The sequence below is a fragment of the Ruditapes philippinarum genome, unplaced genomic scaffold, assembly GCF_026571515.1.
Source record: "Ruditapes philippinarum isolate M1 unplaced genomic scaffold, ASM2657151v2 ctg1816_1_1_1_1, whole genome shotgun sequence".
NCBI classification, from domain to species: Eukaryota; Metazoa; Mollusca; class Bivalvia; order Venerida; family Veneridae; genus Ruditapes; species Ruditapes philippinarum.
Genome location: NW_026852786.1, coordinates 23,249 through 42,255, shown reverse-complemented (window position 1 = coordinate 42,255; position 19,007 = coordinate 23,249). Strand labels below are relative to the sequence as shown.

The window sequence follows — 19,007 nt, the reverse complement described above, 5'->3', positions numbered from 1 at the left end:
ATACCACACAAATTTCTATAAGTACTCTCGAATATATAGAATACTAATTTGCCCATTACGAATTAGATCAGGTAATAAACCTTCCACCCTCTTCAAAATGGTTGTCACATTTTAAATTAGAAAAGGATTAAATTTCCACAAATTTCAGAAAATTGGCTGCCTTTACATTAAGTAGCATTACGCACTCGACAAAATTACCTTACTGTCAGAAAATAGAATAGGACAATAAAATGCAATAACTACAGGGCACAGCGTTTCCTATTGCTGTTTAATATGACGCTCAATTTAGGCCATATTGGGTAACAGATAAACTGCTTTATTCGACTTTATTGCCTTTAGTGTGTTTGATTCACCTGCCCAATTTGACGGGTTGTGTAAAACCATTGAGAATTATTGCAGACGAAACTAAAGTAGCATTAAAACGCCAATTCACCCGAGAAAATAATTTCAGCTCTTTTTTTTAAAGAAAATTTATCAGAAATAAAAATGCGAGCTATAATTTCTACAACATTCCTTTCAAATTGATTTTAGCGAGCGATTAAATTTGAAGATGGTGGGTATGAAATAACGGAAAATACAGGTAGAACGAAAGATGTAATACAATTGGTTATAATTTGCACGGGCTTAACATTATTGTTAAATAAATAGATATTGTGAATATGATTAAAAGACCTGAAAATGATAAACTCTGCTTGGGTTGAGGTCAACCATTAAGCGGAATGGCATTGTGCAAGTGTAAAACAAAAACAAAGCTTTAAGAGTTATTGCGACAAATTGCGCTTAACAGTGAGATGTTCGAAAAATTATAAATCTAAAATCATGACTTAATTTGGGTAATTATAATAGGAAAAAGCACTCGGCAGCAGTACATCCATACCTATAATTGATATATAAACAGTTCATATATGGAAATTGAGGGTGGCTGTAACCAAGTCAAATTTTCAGCATGGCACCTAAATGCTTTACCTAAGCTCCTGGACATATGCACAACGGCAATCCGCTCAAAAATAAGATATATCTGCCTATTTTTTTTTACCAACATGAAGTTAGAGTGTACTGATTCTCATATGATTAGCATGGTATATCACATTAATCTGTAAAAACGATAATTCATAATAAAACATGATATATTAACATTCAATTTTAGAAAACAGAGAAAGCTCAAATAAAATTGAGTCCATGATATCCAGATTATTTTCCTACTTGTTTTTCAATGTATCTATCTCTTTCTTAAGATCATTAAATGCGGTAAAACGTTTTTAAACTTCGAGCTATCAGAGGAGTCGAGGCGTAAAACTGTTTTTATTGAATGTCTAACAGGCGAATAAGAGACAAAATAAACACGAAAAAAACCCACTGTAATCTCATATTTCCCGGCTTTAAACATCATTGAAGTTAAGTGAAGGACAGCGATCAAACATTTTATTGTCATTTGAACAATAATTAAAATTGTATACAAAATTGATTAATGATATATTTAATATGTGTTGAACTGATTATTTCAGTTCTAAATTATCGAATGAATTGGTATAATGTTCAACAAGACGGAATAAGTGTTTAAGATATATAAAGCAGGAGACGGACGGTAAACTTTAATCGTAAATTTATCTATTTTCAAACTCTTACAGTGTTTAAAGATTGCTAAGGTGTTTGAAAAATGACAGCTTAAACATTTTACAACAGTGTTATCAGACGGAGAGCTCAGGTCAAGTTCGTATAGAAGTGTTTACGTTCCGCAATAAACCGACTTTACTAAAACTGGAGATCCGCTGAAGGTTTTGTCTGTACCGTTGAGGACTACTATATTGATCTGGGGCCTACACAAAGATAACGGTACGGGACGAACGCCGCAAGAGACGATGTTTTGAAGTTTTAATCAGTTGTGTAGTAGTGATAGAGGAAATATCTGTGTTACTAGGCTATCAGGGATTTTTGAAAGTATTAAATATGTGGATTTAGTCTTTACAATGTGTTTTATACACATTTCCTAAACATTTTTGTTCATAGATTATCACAGACTAGTTCAGCTGTATAGTTCAAAGCAGTGGTAACTTGTCGTCTTGTAATAAAGATTTTGAAAAAGTGCAATAAACTGAATACAAATTGGAGAATAAACATCGAACATGGATTCCAAAAGAAAACAATAACAATTAAAATGGATGATACACAGATGCCTCGTTCTACAGACGGACGGACAGCATGGACCATTGGCGTGCAGAAAACGTTGCTTTTATTTTTGACAACTTTGATAATGTGTGTGCAGACGGATAAGGTAATATGTCAAAAATTATATGCTGATTTAAATTTCATCATAATAATTAGGATAAAGCATCACTTTTATTACTATTAATATTTCTTTATGATCATGTTTGTTCATATATATCTTCAGTATATTACTCTATACAGTGGTAGTTTCATATTTGTACTGAATTGTCCCATTAATGTCATGTCGAAATAGAGGCTGAGGAGAACAAAAGTAATTATACAGAAGTTAAGTTATAAAATGTTAAAAAAGTGACCGAAAACATTTGCACTCATTGCTCTTTCGTTACGATGTGAACAGTATTGGCTTAGTGATTTTGTAACATTATTTTGATATATGATTATATATGTCGCGTTAATCAACGATAAAATACTATATATATATACATCATGTTACTGACGTTATGATTTATATAAATTTGACTTCAAATCATTTCGTTTTTGTACGAACAGGTACAGTATGGTGGCCATTGGGAGACATCGGCTTTTATTCATGTTATTCTTTTACAATAAAACAATCCCTTGTTGTACATGAATTCTTATCTCACAAAAATACATATTTCATTTGTGTAACATATGCAAACTCACTGCCTTGTTTAGACCAGAATAATATTATACAAGGGTTGCAGGTTTTATATTCAATAATGCGTATACATTTTCTAATTGAAATCTAATGGCTTTAAATGTCTCGTTTCGATGAAATTTAATCACATAAAATAACTCTCTATGAATTTCAAATTTAGCTGAATGGGTTTTTTTACCAATCATAATACTATTACATTGATATGCCGGCATTCAATCTAGGGGTGATTTTATGAATTTGAATCAAAGATAGCGAAGACCTGTGGTTTATGTCGATTTTATGTCAATAAATTAGCATTTTAAGTTATTCAGAAAAACGTCTCATATAATATTTGAATGTAATTCTTCATAAAAGAGTGAAATTATTAGCCTTGTTATTTTTTACCATTAAATCATTGTATACTTGAAACTGGGGGATTTCTGAATTGTGCAAATGAATTGCAGGGATAGAAAGTAGTATAATGTTTTTGTTCGTGATTAATGCAGTAGATATAAAACGATAAATGTGTGTCATGTTTCTAAAAAAGCACCTGTCTTAAACGATTAATGCATAGCCATGACTTTGATAAAACATGATTATATCCCAGGACTTGGACATAAAGAAACAGTCTCTGTAAATTATATCATTTATATAAATGTTCTCAATGCGAAAATTATACATTTGTTGTTGTTGTTGTGATGGTACATGTATATGCTGCAAAAATATGTAACAAAAATATCAGTAAGATAGGAACATTCAAAATTCCTGTTTTGTTTGAATATAGTACGACACATGACAATAACGTTTGTATAAATTAAAGTATCACAAACTCTTCACACATTACCGTTTTCAATTTTTTACATTATTTGCATAGTACATAATTACTGTACTCTATATCATAAAACTTTTGTATAAAACTAAAACACATGTTTATCAAGAATATATTATCTTATTAAGATATGTTAATATGAGACAGCTACTTTAATATTAATGTAATTTCAGTGTCAAATGCCTACCACTGTGGGAAGCGAGACACCGAATGTATCTAAAATTTCCTACAATCACTCAATTGCGACGATAAAATATCATGTCGTTTTTCGCTACATTATCTCGTCTTTTCATCCACAAAAAACAACTTTCTCATGAAAATACTTTTCATATCTGAAAACTTGATTTTTGAGCGATTTGTAACGCGTTGCGTTTGTAGCCTACAGCCAACACTTTTAATGTAATTGAGTTAAAAGCGAAAAAAATATAAATTTTAAAACTAAAGAGTATCTAGATGATATCGTTCATGAAAATTTCCGGCAGAACGTTTGCTAAAATAAGCGCATAACACGACAAAGGGGCCAGTGTTTCGTAATAAAGCGAAAAGATGAAATTATCAGATACGGTGTTTAATTAATATTTCTCTCTCTTTCTTTAGAATTTCAAATTAAAATTTATCAAATATTCGAACAGAAATTTAATTTTCTACATTTCCGCCAAAATTTGAAAGGTGTGTGTTAATTGAAGGTAATTATCAGCACGATATTTTAACAGGAACAACATCATCTGATCAATTAACGAAAATTATAAGACTGTCTATTTTGTTGGTTTAGGAAAACCCTCGTTTTCTGTAGCTCTAGTGACTAAGGCTACAAATGTCTTTTCGCGATGACATTGTTGTACATAAAACATTTTAAAGGAACTCCACAGAGGTTCAAAAACCTAAAAATATATAATTTGAATTTCTAACATAGATTAACGGTTACACTTAAACAGAAAGATACGCAAAAATAAGAAATGTACCCAGAAAAAAGTATTTTTGAGCTATTCTTGGTCCGGTTTGAGCGAAAAGCGTTGCAACGCTTTTCAATATTGGGTCATATTTCACAAATGGAATAATTGTTTTGAAAAAACAAACTATGCAAATGGCCTTAAATTTTGCACACACATTACTTTATATAGATCATCAAATAGAACATTTATCTAAAAAAATATTTCCAGTTCCGTCATGTTAAAAAATCTCAGTGGAGTCCCTTTAACAACAATATCTTAATAATTTGATAGTTTGCAACCGCTGTAATTCTGATAATTTCCAGTATATGATATCACTCTATGCAGTCATGTAAACATATGTGCGCATGCAGTCATGTCACTTTTTGTACTAGTATCATGATTTGTACTCTAAAGATACCATGCAATAGAACACCTTCTCGAGTAAAATAACCCGGATGAAAGTAATGAAAGCATAGCATATTTTGTACCGATATTTATAGAATTATGTGACTTTATTTAATGTAGGTTATTTCTCATAACCAAATTAGTTTAGTTTTAATGATATAAATTAACATTAATTCAAGTCGTATTGGTGATATAAATCAAACTATATTGTACATTTTCATGATCTTATATTTTTTACTGTTATGAAGCACTATTTTTAGTATGGTAAATATTACTATTTTAATATAAGAAATATTTTCACAGATGAACAAATTTAAGTTTCTTAACTCATCGAGGTGGTTTGCAATATTTTCTTAAAGAAATGGGAAGAGGATGTGTGTTATTAAGAACAAATTAGATGTTGTATTATTACATAAGCTGTGCATTTGATCTTGATCATAGTCAGGAATTGACAATCAAAAGGAAATTATATATTATTGCTTAATTATTCTATAATGCCCTTGTTAGCTGCTCTTCTATATATATATATATATATATATATATATGTATACATGTATTCTAGTAATTCACAGAGAACGAGGAAACATTAGAATACTTTAGGCTGTTCTATATTCTAGTTATGCATAAAGAACAAAATAAAACATATATGCAGTAAATACCAGACTGCACGTATATATACCATCCTTTGTTTAATTCAATTAATACCTAAGTACTTATTTGATAAAGGGGCTCACTTGTTTCATTACTATGTTAATAATACAGAGATAAATATATAGGTTAACAATGCGATGAAAAAGATTTTAAATGAATTTATCAATGAATATAGATATAGGAAGATGGTCTACTTTTGCGACTATTGTTCACGTATGTAGATATATTATTCCATTCATTATGATAACAGACTGACTGACAATGTTAAACCAGATCGTAGATCGTTATTAAACTGTTGATAATAGGGTTTGAAATAAATACTTGAAATGAAACCATGTTGAATATATTTACAGTGTACTTGAGATTTGGCAATGAGTTATTGGATGTATTTAAAAAAAACTTAATTTGTCTATAATAACGTTTATTTAGTTAGGTTTTACGAGAACACAAATGTTTGACTTGATAAATGACATTGTAGGTTTCCATCATAAAACAGATATATATGTACATAAAAAAGTGGAAGAGAGGAAGAAGAAGAAAGAAAAAAAAGAAAAAAAAAGAGAAAAGTTTTTGAAAAATATTGTCTATAAAAATAAAAAATGTATTTAAACCCCGGAACTATGCGGGAGTGGGAGGGGTCATATAGAAAGGACCACCGTTGGCGACTTTAAAAGCCCACACCCTCTAAATTTTGATCATTTTATTATGATCTGGTAGATAAGACTACATTTATTACAAAATATTGTCTTGTCTTTTATATTTTTGCACGACATATTGGCAATGATAAATCCCGGGTGTAATATAGACCAATATTTCCCGCCTGGGAGGTAGGATATCAGAAGCCGGGTTAATATTAGGTTTAATGATTATCGGTATAATTATATTAAACTATAAAATCTTAATCAAATTGTGTATTAAAACGATGCGACTTTTGGCGGTGACTCAATAAAAGCACGAGGCTTGGACATCGTTCACTTTATCCGTACTATATCTGAAATAACTGCATTTTTAATGCTTTAACACTTCTTTTTAATGTTAAGAAAAACATCTTTTTCACATCTTATTAAAAAGCTATAAATTTTAAGGAAGAAAATTTGAAATAAAGTGATTGATCTTTGATTGGTTTAGTGCCGCTTTATGGTAGTCTTCTCATAAATGTTGTAAAAAGGCTAATTTTAGCAATAAACCACTATATTAAATCGACATCCAAACTTTCTCAGCCATATGTTAAGAAAGTCATATTTTGTCATAAGAAAGATTTAATTTCCTCTTAAAAGCGGTGTTTTATTGCATAAAAAACGATAGGATACTGTAGTATACGGATGTTTTTGTAATTCACGAGTGCAATATTGTGTCTTCCTGTAATATTTTTCCTTAATGCGACAATAAAGCCTTTATTCATCCACACGTACAAAAAATAAAAATGATCAAAACTGTCAGCAGGAAAAAAATATTACAATTTGACATTCATACATTTAGACTCCATATATTACCTTGATCGTATCTGTACATAAAAATAGATGGAAATGATAACATAAAAAACATAAAATATTTTGATTTGATCATCTGTTACATCTTAAGATTTAATAGAAGGAAGTTAAGACATAAAGTAAGAAATATTAGTTCGTGAGTTGAATTGAGACAGGTGCAAAAAAGTAAAAAGCTCAAAAGCTCTGATTTGATAAGTCTACGGGCAGATTTGATATTAAAGCTCGATTGCGAAACAAGTTTTCGCAACTTATACTAATAACTTTCGACTCTGCTTCCTGGAACCAAACAGTACTGGTGTCATCATATGAAGAAACCTGGTCGTGACCCGATTAGGGCTCGAACCCATGATCCCTGGGTTGGGACGCAGACCCCTTTACCACTAGGCCACCGCTCCCCTTTGTAAGTTGCCATCTGTATAAGAAGCACTGCGACAACGGATGTGACAATGTGATGCACCAATACCGGGTTAAAGGTCATTAGGCGGATATTTAATATTGTCTGAGTTCACATTAGGTCATCGCGCATCATAGAGGGAAGGTTTAAAATGGCGCGGGTTTTATTGTTCGAGGTGTCGGGTGTATGGAAAGTAGTTAGCATGTTTGAGTGGTTTGGGGTCGTTAGTGACAGGATAAAGTGATCATTTGGTAGCCCATGCTGGGTAACCAATACTCTCTACTGACACTAATATTGTCTGTTTTCCCTACTGGACAAGACAGTAGCCAACATCATGCTTGTGAAGTTATGTTGATAAGTTCAAATGGCAAAATACGAATGTCCAAAGATGACATATACTATCAATTATGTTCAAACATTTGTGACATAAATGTAACTTAAGAATATAGTTTTTTTAGAATATTGAATACCTCCTGGGTCGCAGCACAGAGTATTAATACTGACTACTAGTGACAAATTGTGTCACACTTTTATCGAAGATTTAGAATTCGTGAGTATATATCGATAAGTAAAAAGCCGTGAAAGCCTGCGCAAGTTCAATACCTGAAATAACAGCTTAAGAAAGATACCAACAAAAGCCGGGGTTTTACATAAGTACATTGCAGTATCTCGCTTATGAAACAACTTTATTGCAAATGTCATTGTGTAATATACAAACCTACTAGTGTTCCTGACGAATTTGTTGTTTCCAACCGATTTAATTGTAGCGGGGCTTCTGTAATTTAGATGGCAAACACCACTAAGTTTAGGAACACATACATTCAATACATTAATTTGATACAGTATCTCTGATTGATATGCGGTTTATCAACAAGACGGGTTTGAACAATCCAGAATAATGTCATCCTTTTGTTTAAATAGACAAAACCTTGTAAATTTATGATACATATTTTGTTATTCAGATGCATGATATAAAACATAAACACTCGTAATCTCGCGTGATATCTCGAGATCTAACAAGATATGATTGTTAATTAAAGATATCCTTGCTCGCATCAGACAATAATAGAGGAGTTCCTATTGTTAACATGAAATAAAAGCCGATATATATTGTAAAGGGGTTGGTTCAAATAAGGAATATAAATCAAATTTAACAAGAAGCATTCCAAAATTTAAACAATTAATTTGGAAGGTATATGTTTAGAGATCAAAGTTGTTTTTAATTAGAATTAAATAAATGTTACATTTTTTATAAATTCAATAGTTTATTGAGAATGAACATACATGAATTATATTCATTGCCAAGCAATTGCATAATGTGTATTTAAACGCGAATACAGGTAGTCTCAGTTATTTAAGACCTAATCCAGTAGTCATCATTTTTCCTCGTTTTTATTTATCTCAGTTTTGACGAATTTAAAGGGAGGTCTTTTGTTATCACATTGGTTATAAAAGCATTGGCTAGATGTGAGTTACACCATAGAGTTGTGGCAACAGAATTAGTAATTAACAATACTAGACGCGAATTTAATAGTTCCTGTCAATATTATCTGATGGATCATCGAATGAACCGACTATTGATATATTAAATACAGTAATGATAATTTCGTTTCCAAACTGATCAAAATGTTTGCTGAGTCTTATTAGTATAAATAAACTTATTAATAAAAACCGCATTTACTCAGAAATAAACTTGTATAATTATACATGTTATTTGAACTAATTCTGAAATTCCTGACGGTTGCTTTATTGCACCGTTACCATGGAAACATGTTGTATGACACTTGCAACAGACAGACAAATTGTTGGGTAACGTAATTAGTCGCTATGTAAACGTCACTAATGAAGTTACTTTAATTAGGTTTCCCAGCTTATAACGAGATTAGTTGAGAAATTCCAGTCTGGGAAACAAATGAACGTTTGATCTGAGAGAAAGATAATAACCCTGAGACATTATCTGTGTTTTTCCCGTTTCTTTTGTCTGTAGAAAAATGCCTACATGTACATGACCTAAATTAATTTTTTATAGATATTTTTTGGGGGAACTGGACGCCAGTTGCAGATAGCAGTTTTACACTGGAAATTTACTCAAAAAATTAAATTATATTAAAATACGTGGAGTAATGCAGTTATTTGTTTTATTTTAATCGCATTTTGGACAGTTATAGCTTGATGTCACTTTATGTATTACTTCCGCATAGCTCACCCTCGCGAGCGTAAGAGAATTAGTTTTAAGGACACTAGCTTTGCAAAGTAAATGCTACATTATCTTCTTTCTAATAATAATGTGTATGAGTTTGCAACATACAATAGACGACTTTTTCGTACGACAATGCATCCATTTTATAAAAGTTGTACCATAATGTGCTCATGTATCTATATAGTTTGTTTTGCGATCTCACGGGTATAAAGTTGCGCCGTGATCTTATTGAAAGACAAAACCTAAGTTGTATATTATCGTATGTACCTTGCTACTCGTAAATACATGGCCTAGATATCTCATTATATACGTGCAATTTAACCAACTTTAATACAACTTTGTTGTAATATAAATCTTGTAAAATCGGAAGTATATAATTCACATGTCTAAGGCCGTGTCTACATCTATCCAAGTTTCTTAAATGTCACATTTAGATAAGCTAAATAAATGGCCCTTTCAATATATTTTCAGGCTCGTTTTACACTGAAATGTCTAATTAAGATTGCCCAGAATTTATACCTATTTTTATTAAGACTATCAAGTTTCTATAAAATGTGTGAATACAAAAAAAGCGGGAAAATGATGCAATTAGCCAAAAACAATGGATTTCATGAAATGTGTAAATTCTTATAAAATAAATGGAAAGTGTGAGAAAAAATATATTTTGAGTTTACTAATTGATAAAAATTCTTTAATTGATGAAAGTTATTCACTAGCTGAACAATATCATTTAAAATCCTTATTGATTCTACTTTTGGAAAACAGATCATTTTTTTGTTCTTCTGTGTTGAAGGATATTATAATCAGAATATTTGAAGAGGAAGATATAGACATTGTTTTACCATTTTATTTACTGGATTTTTTGAGGTTACTGATAGACAGGGTAAAAGTGTATTTCTATGAAAACAAATTGCTTAATGTAAATGTTGAAGTACCTTTGGAATATTATCATATGGTAACTGCACATTATGAGATTACAAACAGGTCTGATGATATTCCTACTCTAACATCACTTAGTCCAGCTAGTCCAGCATCAGATGCAACAATTACAGATATGTTTGATGAGCAGTAAAAAGGAATGTTGTTATCAATTTATTTTCAATAATGCCAAGTATTGAAGAATTAACAACAGTTGCAGTTTTGAACATACTAGCATTAGTTATAGCAAGCCGGAGACGGCGCCGTTCTTATCGAAGGTCACTATGGATAAAGCCCTGGCTATTGAGGAGAAACAAATTTAGTGTTCATTCAACATTAATGAAAGAACTTCAGAATGAAGACCCCCTTTCGTATAAAAATTTCCTGCGAATGAGCACAGACATGTTCGAGGAGTTAAGGGATAAAATTTCACCCATAATTAACCTTGAGATTCCTTGCTACTGGTAAGTACTATACTATATCAGTATAATTATGATGATTATTTTAGATGACCATAATATACATGAATATACAGATTTGCCTTCACATTTAATACTAAAATACTACTCATTTTAATTATTGATTTATTTTAAATACATGCATACATGTAGTTATACAAAATACATTTATATAATATATAATACATGTTCATAAACATTTTGCCTTTTCTCTTTATTGATTAATGTTAATATTTTGTTTTAGGAGAATCATTTCATAGCCTTCGATATCAGTACAGGATATCTGTTTCCTCTATCAGCAAAATTGTTCCAGAGGTTTGTGATGCTATCTACAACGTACTTAGGGATGACTATATTAAGGTAAATACAAAAAATTATACACATTAACAAATATATATTGTTTTCAGTTAAATCAAATATTTTTCATTTTTATCTGTTGAACTACAACATAGTAGAACCAGAGTGTCCTTTTTTTGCAAAGATAAACAGGTCATCCTTATTGGTCTTGACTAACAGACTCGTGCAAGAACGGAGATTGTGACCTGGACTGTAGATCAGCCTGGCTTGTACTACATGTAGGATGTTTGTAAAACGGATGCAGTGGTCTTATTGGTGTCAAGGCCTCGGTTAGTGGGCTTGGTGACGAAGGCTGTGATCTTGAGTGATATCTCAGAAATCCGGATCTGTATTGAGATACAGGTGTTTGCATGCTATTTAGTGGTGGAACTTGAAATGTAGACTGTGTTTGATTTTCTGCGCGTATCAGCTCATGTACAACATTCATCAGTGTAATATGTGCACTCCTCGCAGTGTCTGCATTTTTCAGTAACCTTAACTGATCAGCTAGATATCTTCCAACCAAATCATGCTCATCTCCCCGAGAGGTTTGGCTTTCTCTCAGTGCTTTTAGACTTTCACTTGCCTCTTTAAGAACGATATCCTCTTGTTCCCTTATTGACCTTTTCTTACCGGTTGAAGTGCCAGCAATTGTTCCAGCCATCTGGCCAGTTTGGTCATCATCCTCTGTCAGTTTTTCATTCTGTAAAGGTAGATAATAGTTTCGATTATAAATAATTCACACATTTTTATTTATTTTCAGACACCTGAAACAGAGGAGGAATGGAGGAATATTGCATCGGAATTTGAACAAAAGTGGCAGTTTCCTCATTGTATAGGAGCACTAGATGGCAAACATATTACAATTAATCCACCAGCTAATACTGGATCTTACTTTTTTAACTACAAGCACACATTTAGTATTGTGCTCCTAGCACTTGTTGATGCAAATTATAGATTTAGATTTGTTGATGTAGGGTGTAATGGGCGGTGTCGGATGGAGGAGTGTTTAGAAATTCTAAACTATATGACTGCCTAGAAAATGACAAACTGAACATTCCAAAAATTGGAACCTATCACAGGAACACAGTATTCCAGTAACTATGTCATTGTTGCGGATGAAGCATTCCCTCTAAAGCCTTACTTACTTAAACCTTACAGTGGAAGGGACTTGAACAACCCCAGGAGGGTATTCAACTATCGATTATCAAGAGCAAGAAGGGTAGTTGAAAGTGCCTTTGGTATTCTAGCAAGTCGGTTTAGAATTTTCTATTCTCCAATATCTCTGAACGTGGAATCTACAGAAAAAAGTTGTACTTGCTGCTATAGCATTACATAACTGGTTTAGAGAAAGTGGCCACACATGAAGAAAGATATCAGATGGACGAGTCTAATGATGGAATACCAGAAGAGCCCCAAGCATTCGATTCTATCGGTCAGCAAACTGGCAACAGAAGCTCCAATATTGCACAAGAACAGAGAGAACAGTTATGTAACTTTTTCAACACAGACGGTCAAGTACATTGGCAATGGAAAAAGGCCTTAGGAAAAGACTACGTACCGATAAATTAGAAAGTGATCGTCGTTGGAGTTATGTGATCTGCAAGGAAGTGAAGCCTGTTGTAGAATGACCATTTTGGGGTGTACACATTGTTTCGTCCCTGCTCCACTTTTTGCTGAGGATAGCACTTTCTGATGCTCAGCACTGTACTGTGTTCGAAGGCTGGTAATTTCTTCTTCACTTCCTCAGCTGTTAAAACATAACATTATCTTTTGTGTGAACACAAATCAGTGCGAAGCTGAATGAATGAATGTCTACAGTAACTGTACTTATTTCTAGCTTATATATAATAAGTAATGTATCAATATGTTTCAGTTTTTTGCAGTGTATTTTACATAACTATATACAATACAATAAACTGCATTTACTCTTACATGCATGCCAAATACCATAAGATAGATATAAAAAATAAATATTATTTACCTGAAATTTCTAAAACAGTTGCAATGTCATTTATTCCAATTTCCCGCTTTTGTTTGTTGTGATAATCTTTCAAACTGTTATTATATAGAAATGGCCTTTCCTGATATAAATCAATCAATGTATCGATTTGTTCCTTTGAGAACGACATTGTAAACATTTACTGAAAATTCACAGGTCATTCACACTGAATCAACAAGAAAAGTCAGAAAAAAAGTAAAAATTTTCTCATCTTCGGGCACATGTTTTGTGTCAAATCGGTGTTATCAGTGTTTTTGACAGCCAAAACTTGTAGAAAAATAGAACGTGTTCTAACTTTCTTGCAAGAAATTATCTTCATGGATGTCACATAATTTCTCGTTAAAAACCATTCAAGTAGGGTGTCTACACTATCCAATTCAAGAGAATATGATACTTGCATCCAAGACTTGGATAGGTGTAGACGGGCACTAAGGGGTATTAGCACGTTAGTTTCCATATTTCTAACTTTAAACCAGACAGATGTGTTCATTATTAGCCGCATCTTGTCATACATGGACTGACAGCAGTTTCATCTGGCTATTCAAATCAGCTACTCCAATTCGAAACATCTTATCAAAAATTAATTAAAATCTTTTAACCCTGAGCATCGAGGACATCCCGGGAAATCATCTTTTGATGTCAGTCATCTTGTTTGCATATATTTACGTTCACCTTGAATAACTTCTGTTATAAGAATAGTTTAAATCATTTGAGAGCTCTTAACTCAATTTAAATTAACATCTGGGTAGAGAGATCTCTATGTTAATTATTTTTATAAATAAAGATTAAATAGGATTCAATGCTTGCCCACCAAATGTAACATCAACACGCTAGTTTTCACTCGTTTGTCACTAAATAAGCCATCGTCTAATCTTGCTAGTTTTGTTTCCTTAATGCTTTTTATTAGGTTTCCGTCATTTCTGGTGTAACATATTGTTATCGTTTTGTTTCTGAGAACACAAACATTTATGGCGTTTTTTTTGTTTTGATACATATGGTGTAACCATCTATTTTGTAATAAAAACAGTTTCCGTTGTAAAACCTTTATCGGGGTGCGAATTACAATATACCTGCAGAATACAATGAATGATTGTGTTGTGATTTGTTTATTTTTGAAATCAATTAAAATATTCATTTGATGATTTTTTTATTTCTTTCAGATTCCATTGCCTCGTTTTCAAGATTTGCGTGCGCATTATCCGGGTTATTCTCATCATGGCGGGCAATATAGAAATCATGAATTGTATAACTTGATTGGCATCGAGAGAAACAACAATCTTCTTCTTCATGATACCAGTGCATTAAGACTTTCATATAGCTTAAATCAAATAGGAGGAGTTCACTCCCTTGGCAAAGAGATGATACGTTTCTCACGGTTCGGGCATGACAGTATTGAGGGAAAAGACCAGCTGCAGTATATCTTTTTGCCAATTTCATACGGTCCTTATCTCGCCGATAAATACGGTTATCCCAACATCTCAAAACTTCATCAAATTAACCCTGTGCAAACAAAACATACATTTTGGGGTAAACAAGGCATCTTAAGAGTCATTACGTACACGAATCATGGGAATCAACCAAAAGGACATGTTGCATTGTGGGATTGTTACCATTTTCACCAAACAAAAGACTGGATTGCACAAAATTCTCTGTTAACTGTGGAGTTCTGGGAGTCACCAGGTGAGTCATGGTCGTATTAATAAGCTGATAAACATGACTATTTGCAAAGTTTAAGTCTTGTCTCCTGAAAATAAACGAATAACTAAAACTTGTATACACATAACATGTAAGAATAAGTTACATATTATTATCTTACATATTGTTTAAAGATAGAGTAGAAAGTTACGTTTTTGTTTCGTCAGCCACCTTTCACTTTGGTAACAGACGCCAACACAACAAGTTGTGATTAGGAAACAACATTTTATTGTCAAAAGGTAACGAATCTAATTTCAAAAACAAGTATAGTCTTTGTTCTCGTATAAGTTAATTATATAATTTCTTCTTTCATAAGATGACACAATAATTATATTCAAGCATTCAGTAAACCTCTAAGCCGAGATTTACACCTTTTTGGTTCGAGTTTATGTATCGAAATTGCCAATTTGCTTAACACACCATGCATGTTGAGTGGTCCTGTCAACAAATAACAGCATATAACATTTCTATTTTCAGATTCTGATTGCTCGAACGCTTCTGCAGATAGTGCTCAGTCGATTACAGTAATACCTTCAGCACCAGTAAAAAGCGACCAATCAAAATTAGTGTTACAAAATACGGAAAACCAATCAAAATTAACAAGTATTTTGAAAAACAGTAGTATTACATCAAAAGCAAAATATCTAAAACACTTAATTCTACCTTCCCATGCGAGACATTCTTCGAAGAAAATGAAATTGAAAAACAATTTTCATCAGTTTGGAAGTTAAATTTAAGAGGTAGAGTTTGAAATATGTCTACCCCTAGAACAGTCAAATAATTACTTCGATCTCCTAGTGTTTTTATTTTCATATAAAAAGATAGAATCAAGATGGAATTCTTGACAGAAGGGTGTGTGTACTTTGAAAAAGTTAGTTAATGATAAAAGAGCATGCAAATAAAAGACACATAAATACATTGTGTCTGAATACAGTATAGGCGTGCTTAACTCTCATAAATTTACAAACAATCTTCCAATAAAGGAGTCTTCCAATCTGGCAGCATTTAGCAATTGATAGTTAAAGGGAGGTAACTGTCAAATAAATGTGGTGGAAAAAATACATCCACATTTTCTGATAGTATAAAATCATTGTACAAAACTATTGCTTATATTTAAACTTATATCTAGTCAGTATTGTTTATGTTTGCTTATTTGTTACTTTTCTGAACGTGTGCTTTTATTGTTTCTGGTACGTCTGCTGATCGTGGCATAGTTACAAATGTTAACGAATATACATTAAGAAAATTTGCACCTTTCCGTACTTTTATGAAACTTTCAAGATTTCTTTTTTTTTGTCAGTAACAAAGTCATTATTTTTGCTTTGCTGTTGTGTAAACTGTTTTGTCGTCTGCCACTGAGCACATGTCTAGCTTTATAAAGATGTTTATGAGTTTTTTATTGGGCTGGATTAGAAACAATCTTGCAATCTAAAGGTAACATTTGATGGTACAATGCAATTCTTTCCAATGGAAAATGATTTCCGAGAAAATCGACATCGGATGACTTTTTAAAGTCGAATTCACATATGATTGAGTAAAACAAGATCAGCTTCAACTGTAGCAACATCTGGTGTTTACAGCTCCAGTTTATAATCGCAAATGAGTTATAACAAACGTGCTAATACAAGTGAGAAGCTGATGTCTCTTGTTTTCAACTTACACAATAATACAGTATAAATGTCAGTATTTCTATTATCATGTACATATATAATACATATATGAAGATGTGTTTTTGAATAAAACTATCTTATCTATTACATTACATTACATTGAGCTATTGTTAGATTTGTCAGATCTGGCTATATCACGGGCATTGTTTGTTTATAAGATTACACAGATATGTAAAACGACTGATAAAATAAAAATGTAGTATTTGTGAATATACTTACATGATTTTTTTTATTGAAGACGAAATATTTAGTTATTTAGTTATAAAGTAAAATTCAAGTTTTAGTCGGCAAAGTAAGTGTTATAGATTAAGTATGATAAAGAATTGTTAATTACCTAAACATACACAGGGAACCTTCACTTTTTTTCTTTTTAAGAAAAAGGAAACATAGATATTTAAGCTTGTCAACATTTCAATACAATTTCTTTTGAATTTCGTTAGAGATTTTTTCAACATATACAGTTTTGCTGTATTTTACATATAGATATAGCATATACTGTTTTTTATTGACGCTGATATATCTACAGTACTTTATATACACTCATATATGACAAGACGATATACTTAATATGTTCTACAAAGATATTAAGAAATCTCTGGACCATAAAATGTTTTTTGTAAGTAATAAAGGTGACGTATACACTCATAAAGTCATGCTTCATAATATAATTTTGATATTTTGTGATTATCAATTACTTACAGATACATTCATTTAACAATATTGTACAGCTCGAATATCAACGTGCAGTGAACTGAAAATAGAAACTACATGTATATTCTAAATATTATCATTTAAAGTGGCGGGGTGGTAGAGTGGTTAACGAGTCGGATTAGTCTCATGGGTTCAAACCCCATCAGGGGCAAGCCGTTGTTTCCTCAGGCAAGAAACTTAACACTCTTTGGTGGTTCCAGGAGAGTGTTTCAATAAGCTTATAGCTTCCAACACATTCGAACTAAAACAACTCGGTATCAACTAAATAGTATCATGTTTGTTTAAGTAAAATCTGTAAGGGATTCTTTGTTATCATTATAGTTACTTTTCATAGATACTTTCAATGTGCCATTATTTGTTGTATAAGTACATGTATTATATATTTTCCCTGTAATGGTGATTATAAGATTATTATGTATTGTTTTCATGGTAATTTTCACAACGAAGACTGAATCAAAAAATAAATATTTAAGATATATAAGTGTGTTATAATTTTGTTTTATGTTTACATTTAAGATATATACATTGTACAACATCTGTATCAGAGCTGACAGGTTCCACTGTGGTACCCTGTTCTGTTTCAACAGCAAAGAAGTTCATCAGTATTTGGAGATCGAGGACATGACCCGTGATACTTTCAATATAAGCGACGAAATTAATAAGCTATTAATATTCCATACGTTTGACTGAATATGAAAAATGCTTGCGCTTTAATCATAACATTACTGCTACGACATTTATCTCCGTATTTCAAAAGTTTTTGAAGTAAGACAATTTTGATATCAAACTAGATATATTTGCAATAAAAGATGTTTATCTATATAGAATATACTGTAAATGGGTAAAGGGAAGCAACTCGAATTATTTTTCAAAACATCGCGTTGTGATGAACAGACTTGTACTGTTTGTGATTAAAGCAAAGTCCTCACCTCATTTTTGCTTCAACGAAGGACTCACAACAATGGACAGCGAATTAATTCTTGTTGATTTTAGAACCTCAATTACATTTTGCAAATTTACAATTGCAGTGAATATTGGCATTTGGATTCTTAAAGACTATATCCTGCATATAAATAAATAAATAAATAGATAAATAAATAAGTCTGTATTAATTGTACGTTCAAGCGTCAATTATCAAAATGATACAGGTAACGCGTTGTAATGAAGACATTGCATTCGCTATAATTCTAAAATAAATCATACAGTACGATTCTTTTTCAGATAATACATGTAAGGTACATTTTCAAAATTTCTACAGTAACGCAAATTCTGTTCAATACATCAATTCGCCGGTTTTATGCTCTTTTTTTTCAAGTGCCGTGTCAAATTTGTAAAAAGTCGCCCCGTACTTCACTTCAGTGTTGTTAATTTGTCTGGCCCTTCGGGATCACTGATTCTAGCACGTTAGTGGTGAAGACTGAATGACGTACAAGCCGGTACTAGGGGGCGTGAGTGATGTTTTATTCGTGAACAGACTCAATCAAAAAGAGTC

General features: G+C 32.0%; 1 protein-coding gene across 1 annotated transcript; it reads left to right on the top strand.

The window, feature by feature from the left end:
• The first annotated feature begins 1,406 nt into the window (after positions 1–1,406).
• On the top strand, positions 1,407–17,996 carry LOC132724247 (uncharacterized). The gene is made up of 3 exons (XM_060709083.1): positions 1,407–2,272; positions 14,600–15,119; positions 15,612–17,996. Exons 1-3 carry the CDS (start codon positions 2,156–2,158, stop codon positions 15,863–15,865), a joined length of 891 nt encoding a protein of 296 aa, XP_060565066.1. The 5' UTR covers positions 1,407–2,155; the 3' UTR covers positions 15,866–17,996.
• Positions 17,997–19,007: the final 1,011 nt, after the last annotated feature.

Bases quoted from the DNA above. Each gene is read 5' to 3' on its own strand.
- LOC132724247 (XM_060709083.1), top strand. From the start codon at position 2,156: ATGGATGATACACAGATGCCTCGTTCTACAGACGGACGGACAGCATGG. The intron at 2,273-14,599 runs GTAATATGTCAA...TATTTCTTTCAG, and splicing joins TGTGTGTGCAGACGGATAAG to ATTCCATTGCCTCGTTTTCA. The intron at 15,120-15,611 runs GTGAGTCATGGT...TTCTATTTTCAG, and splicing joins GGAGTTCTGGGAGTCACCAG to ATTCTGATTGCTCGAACGCT.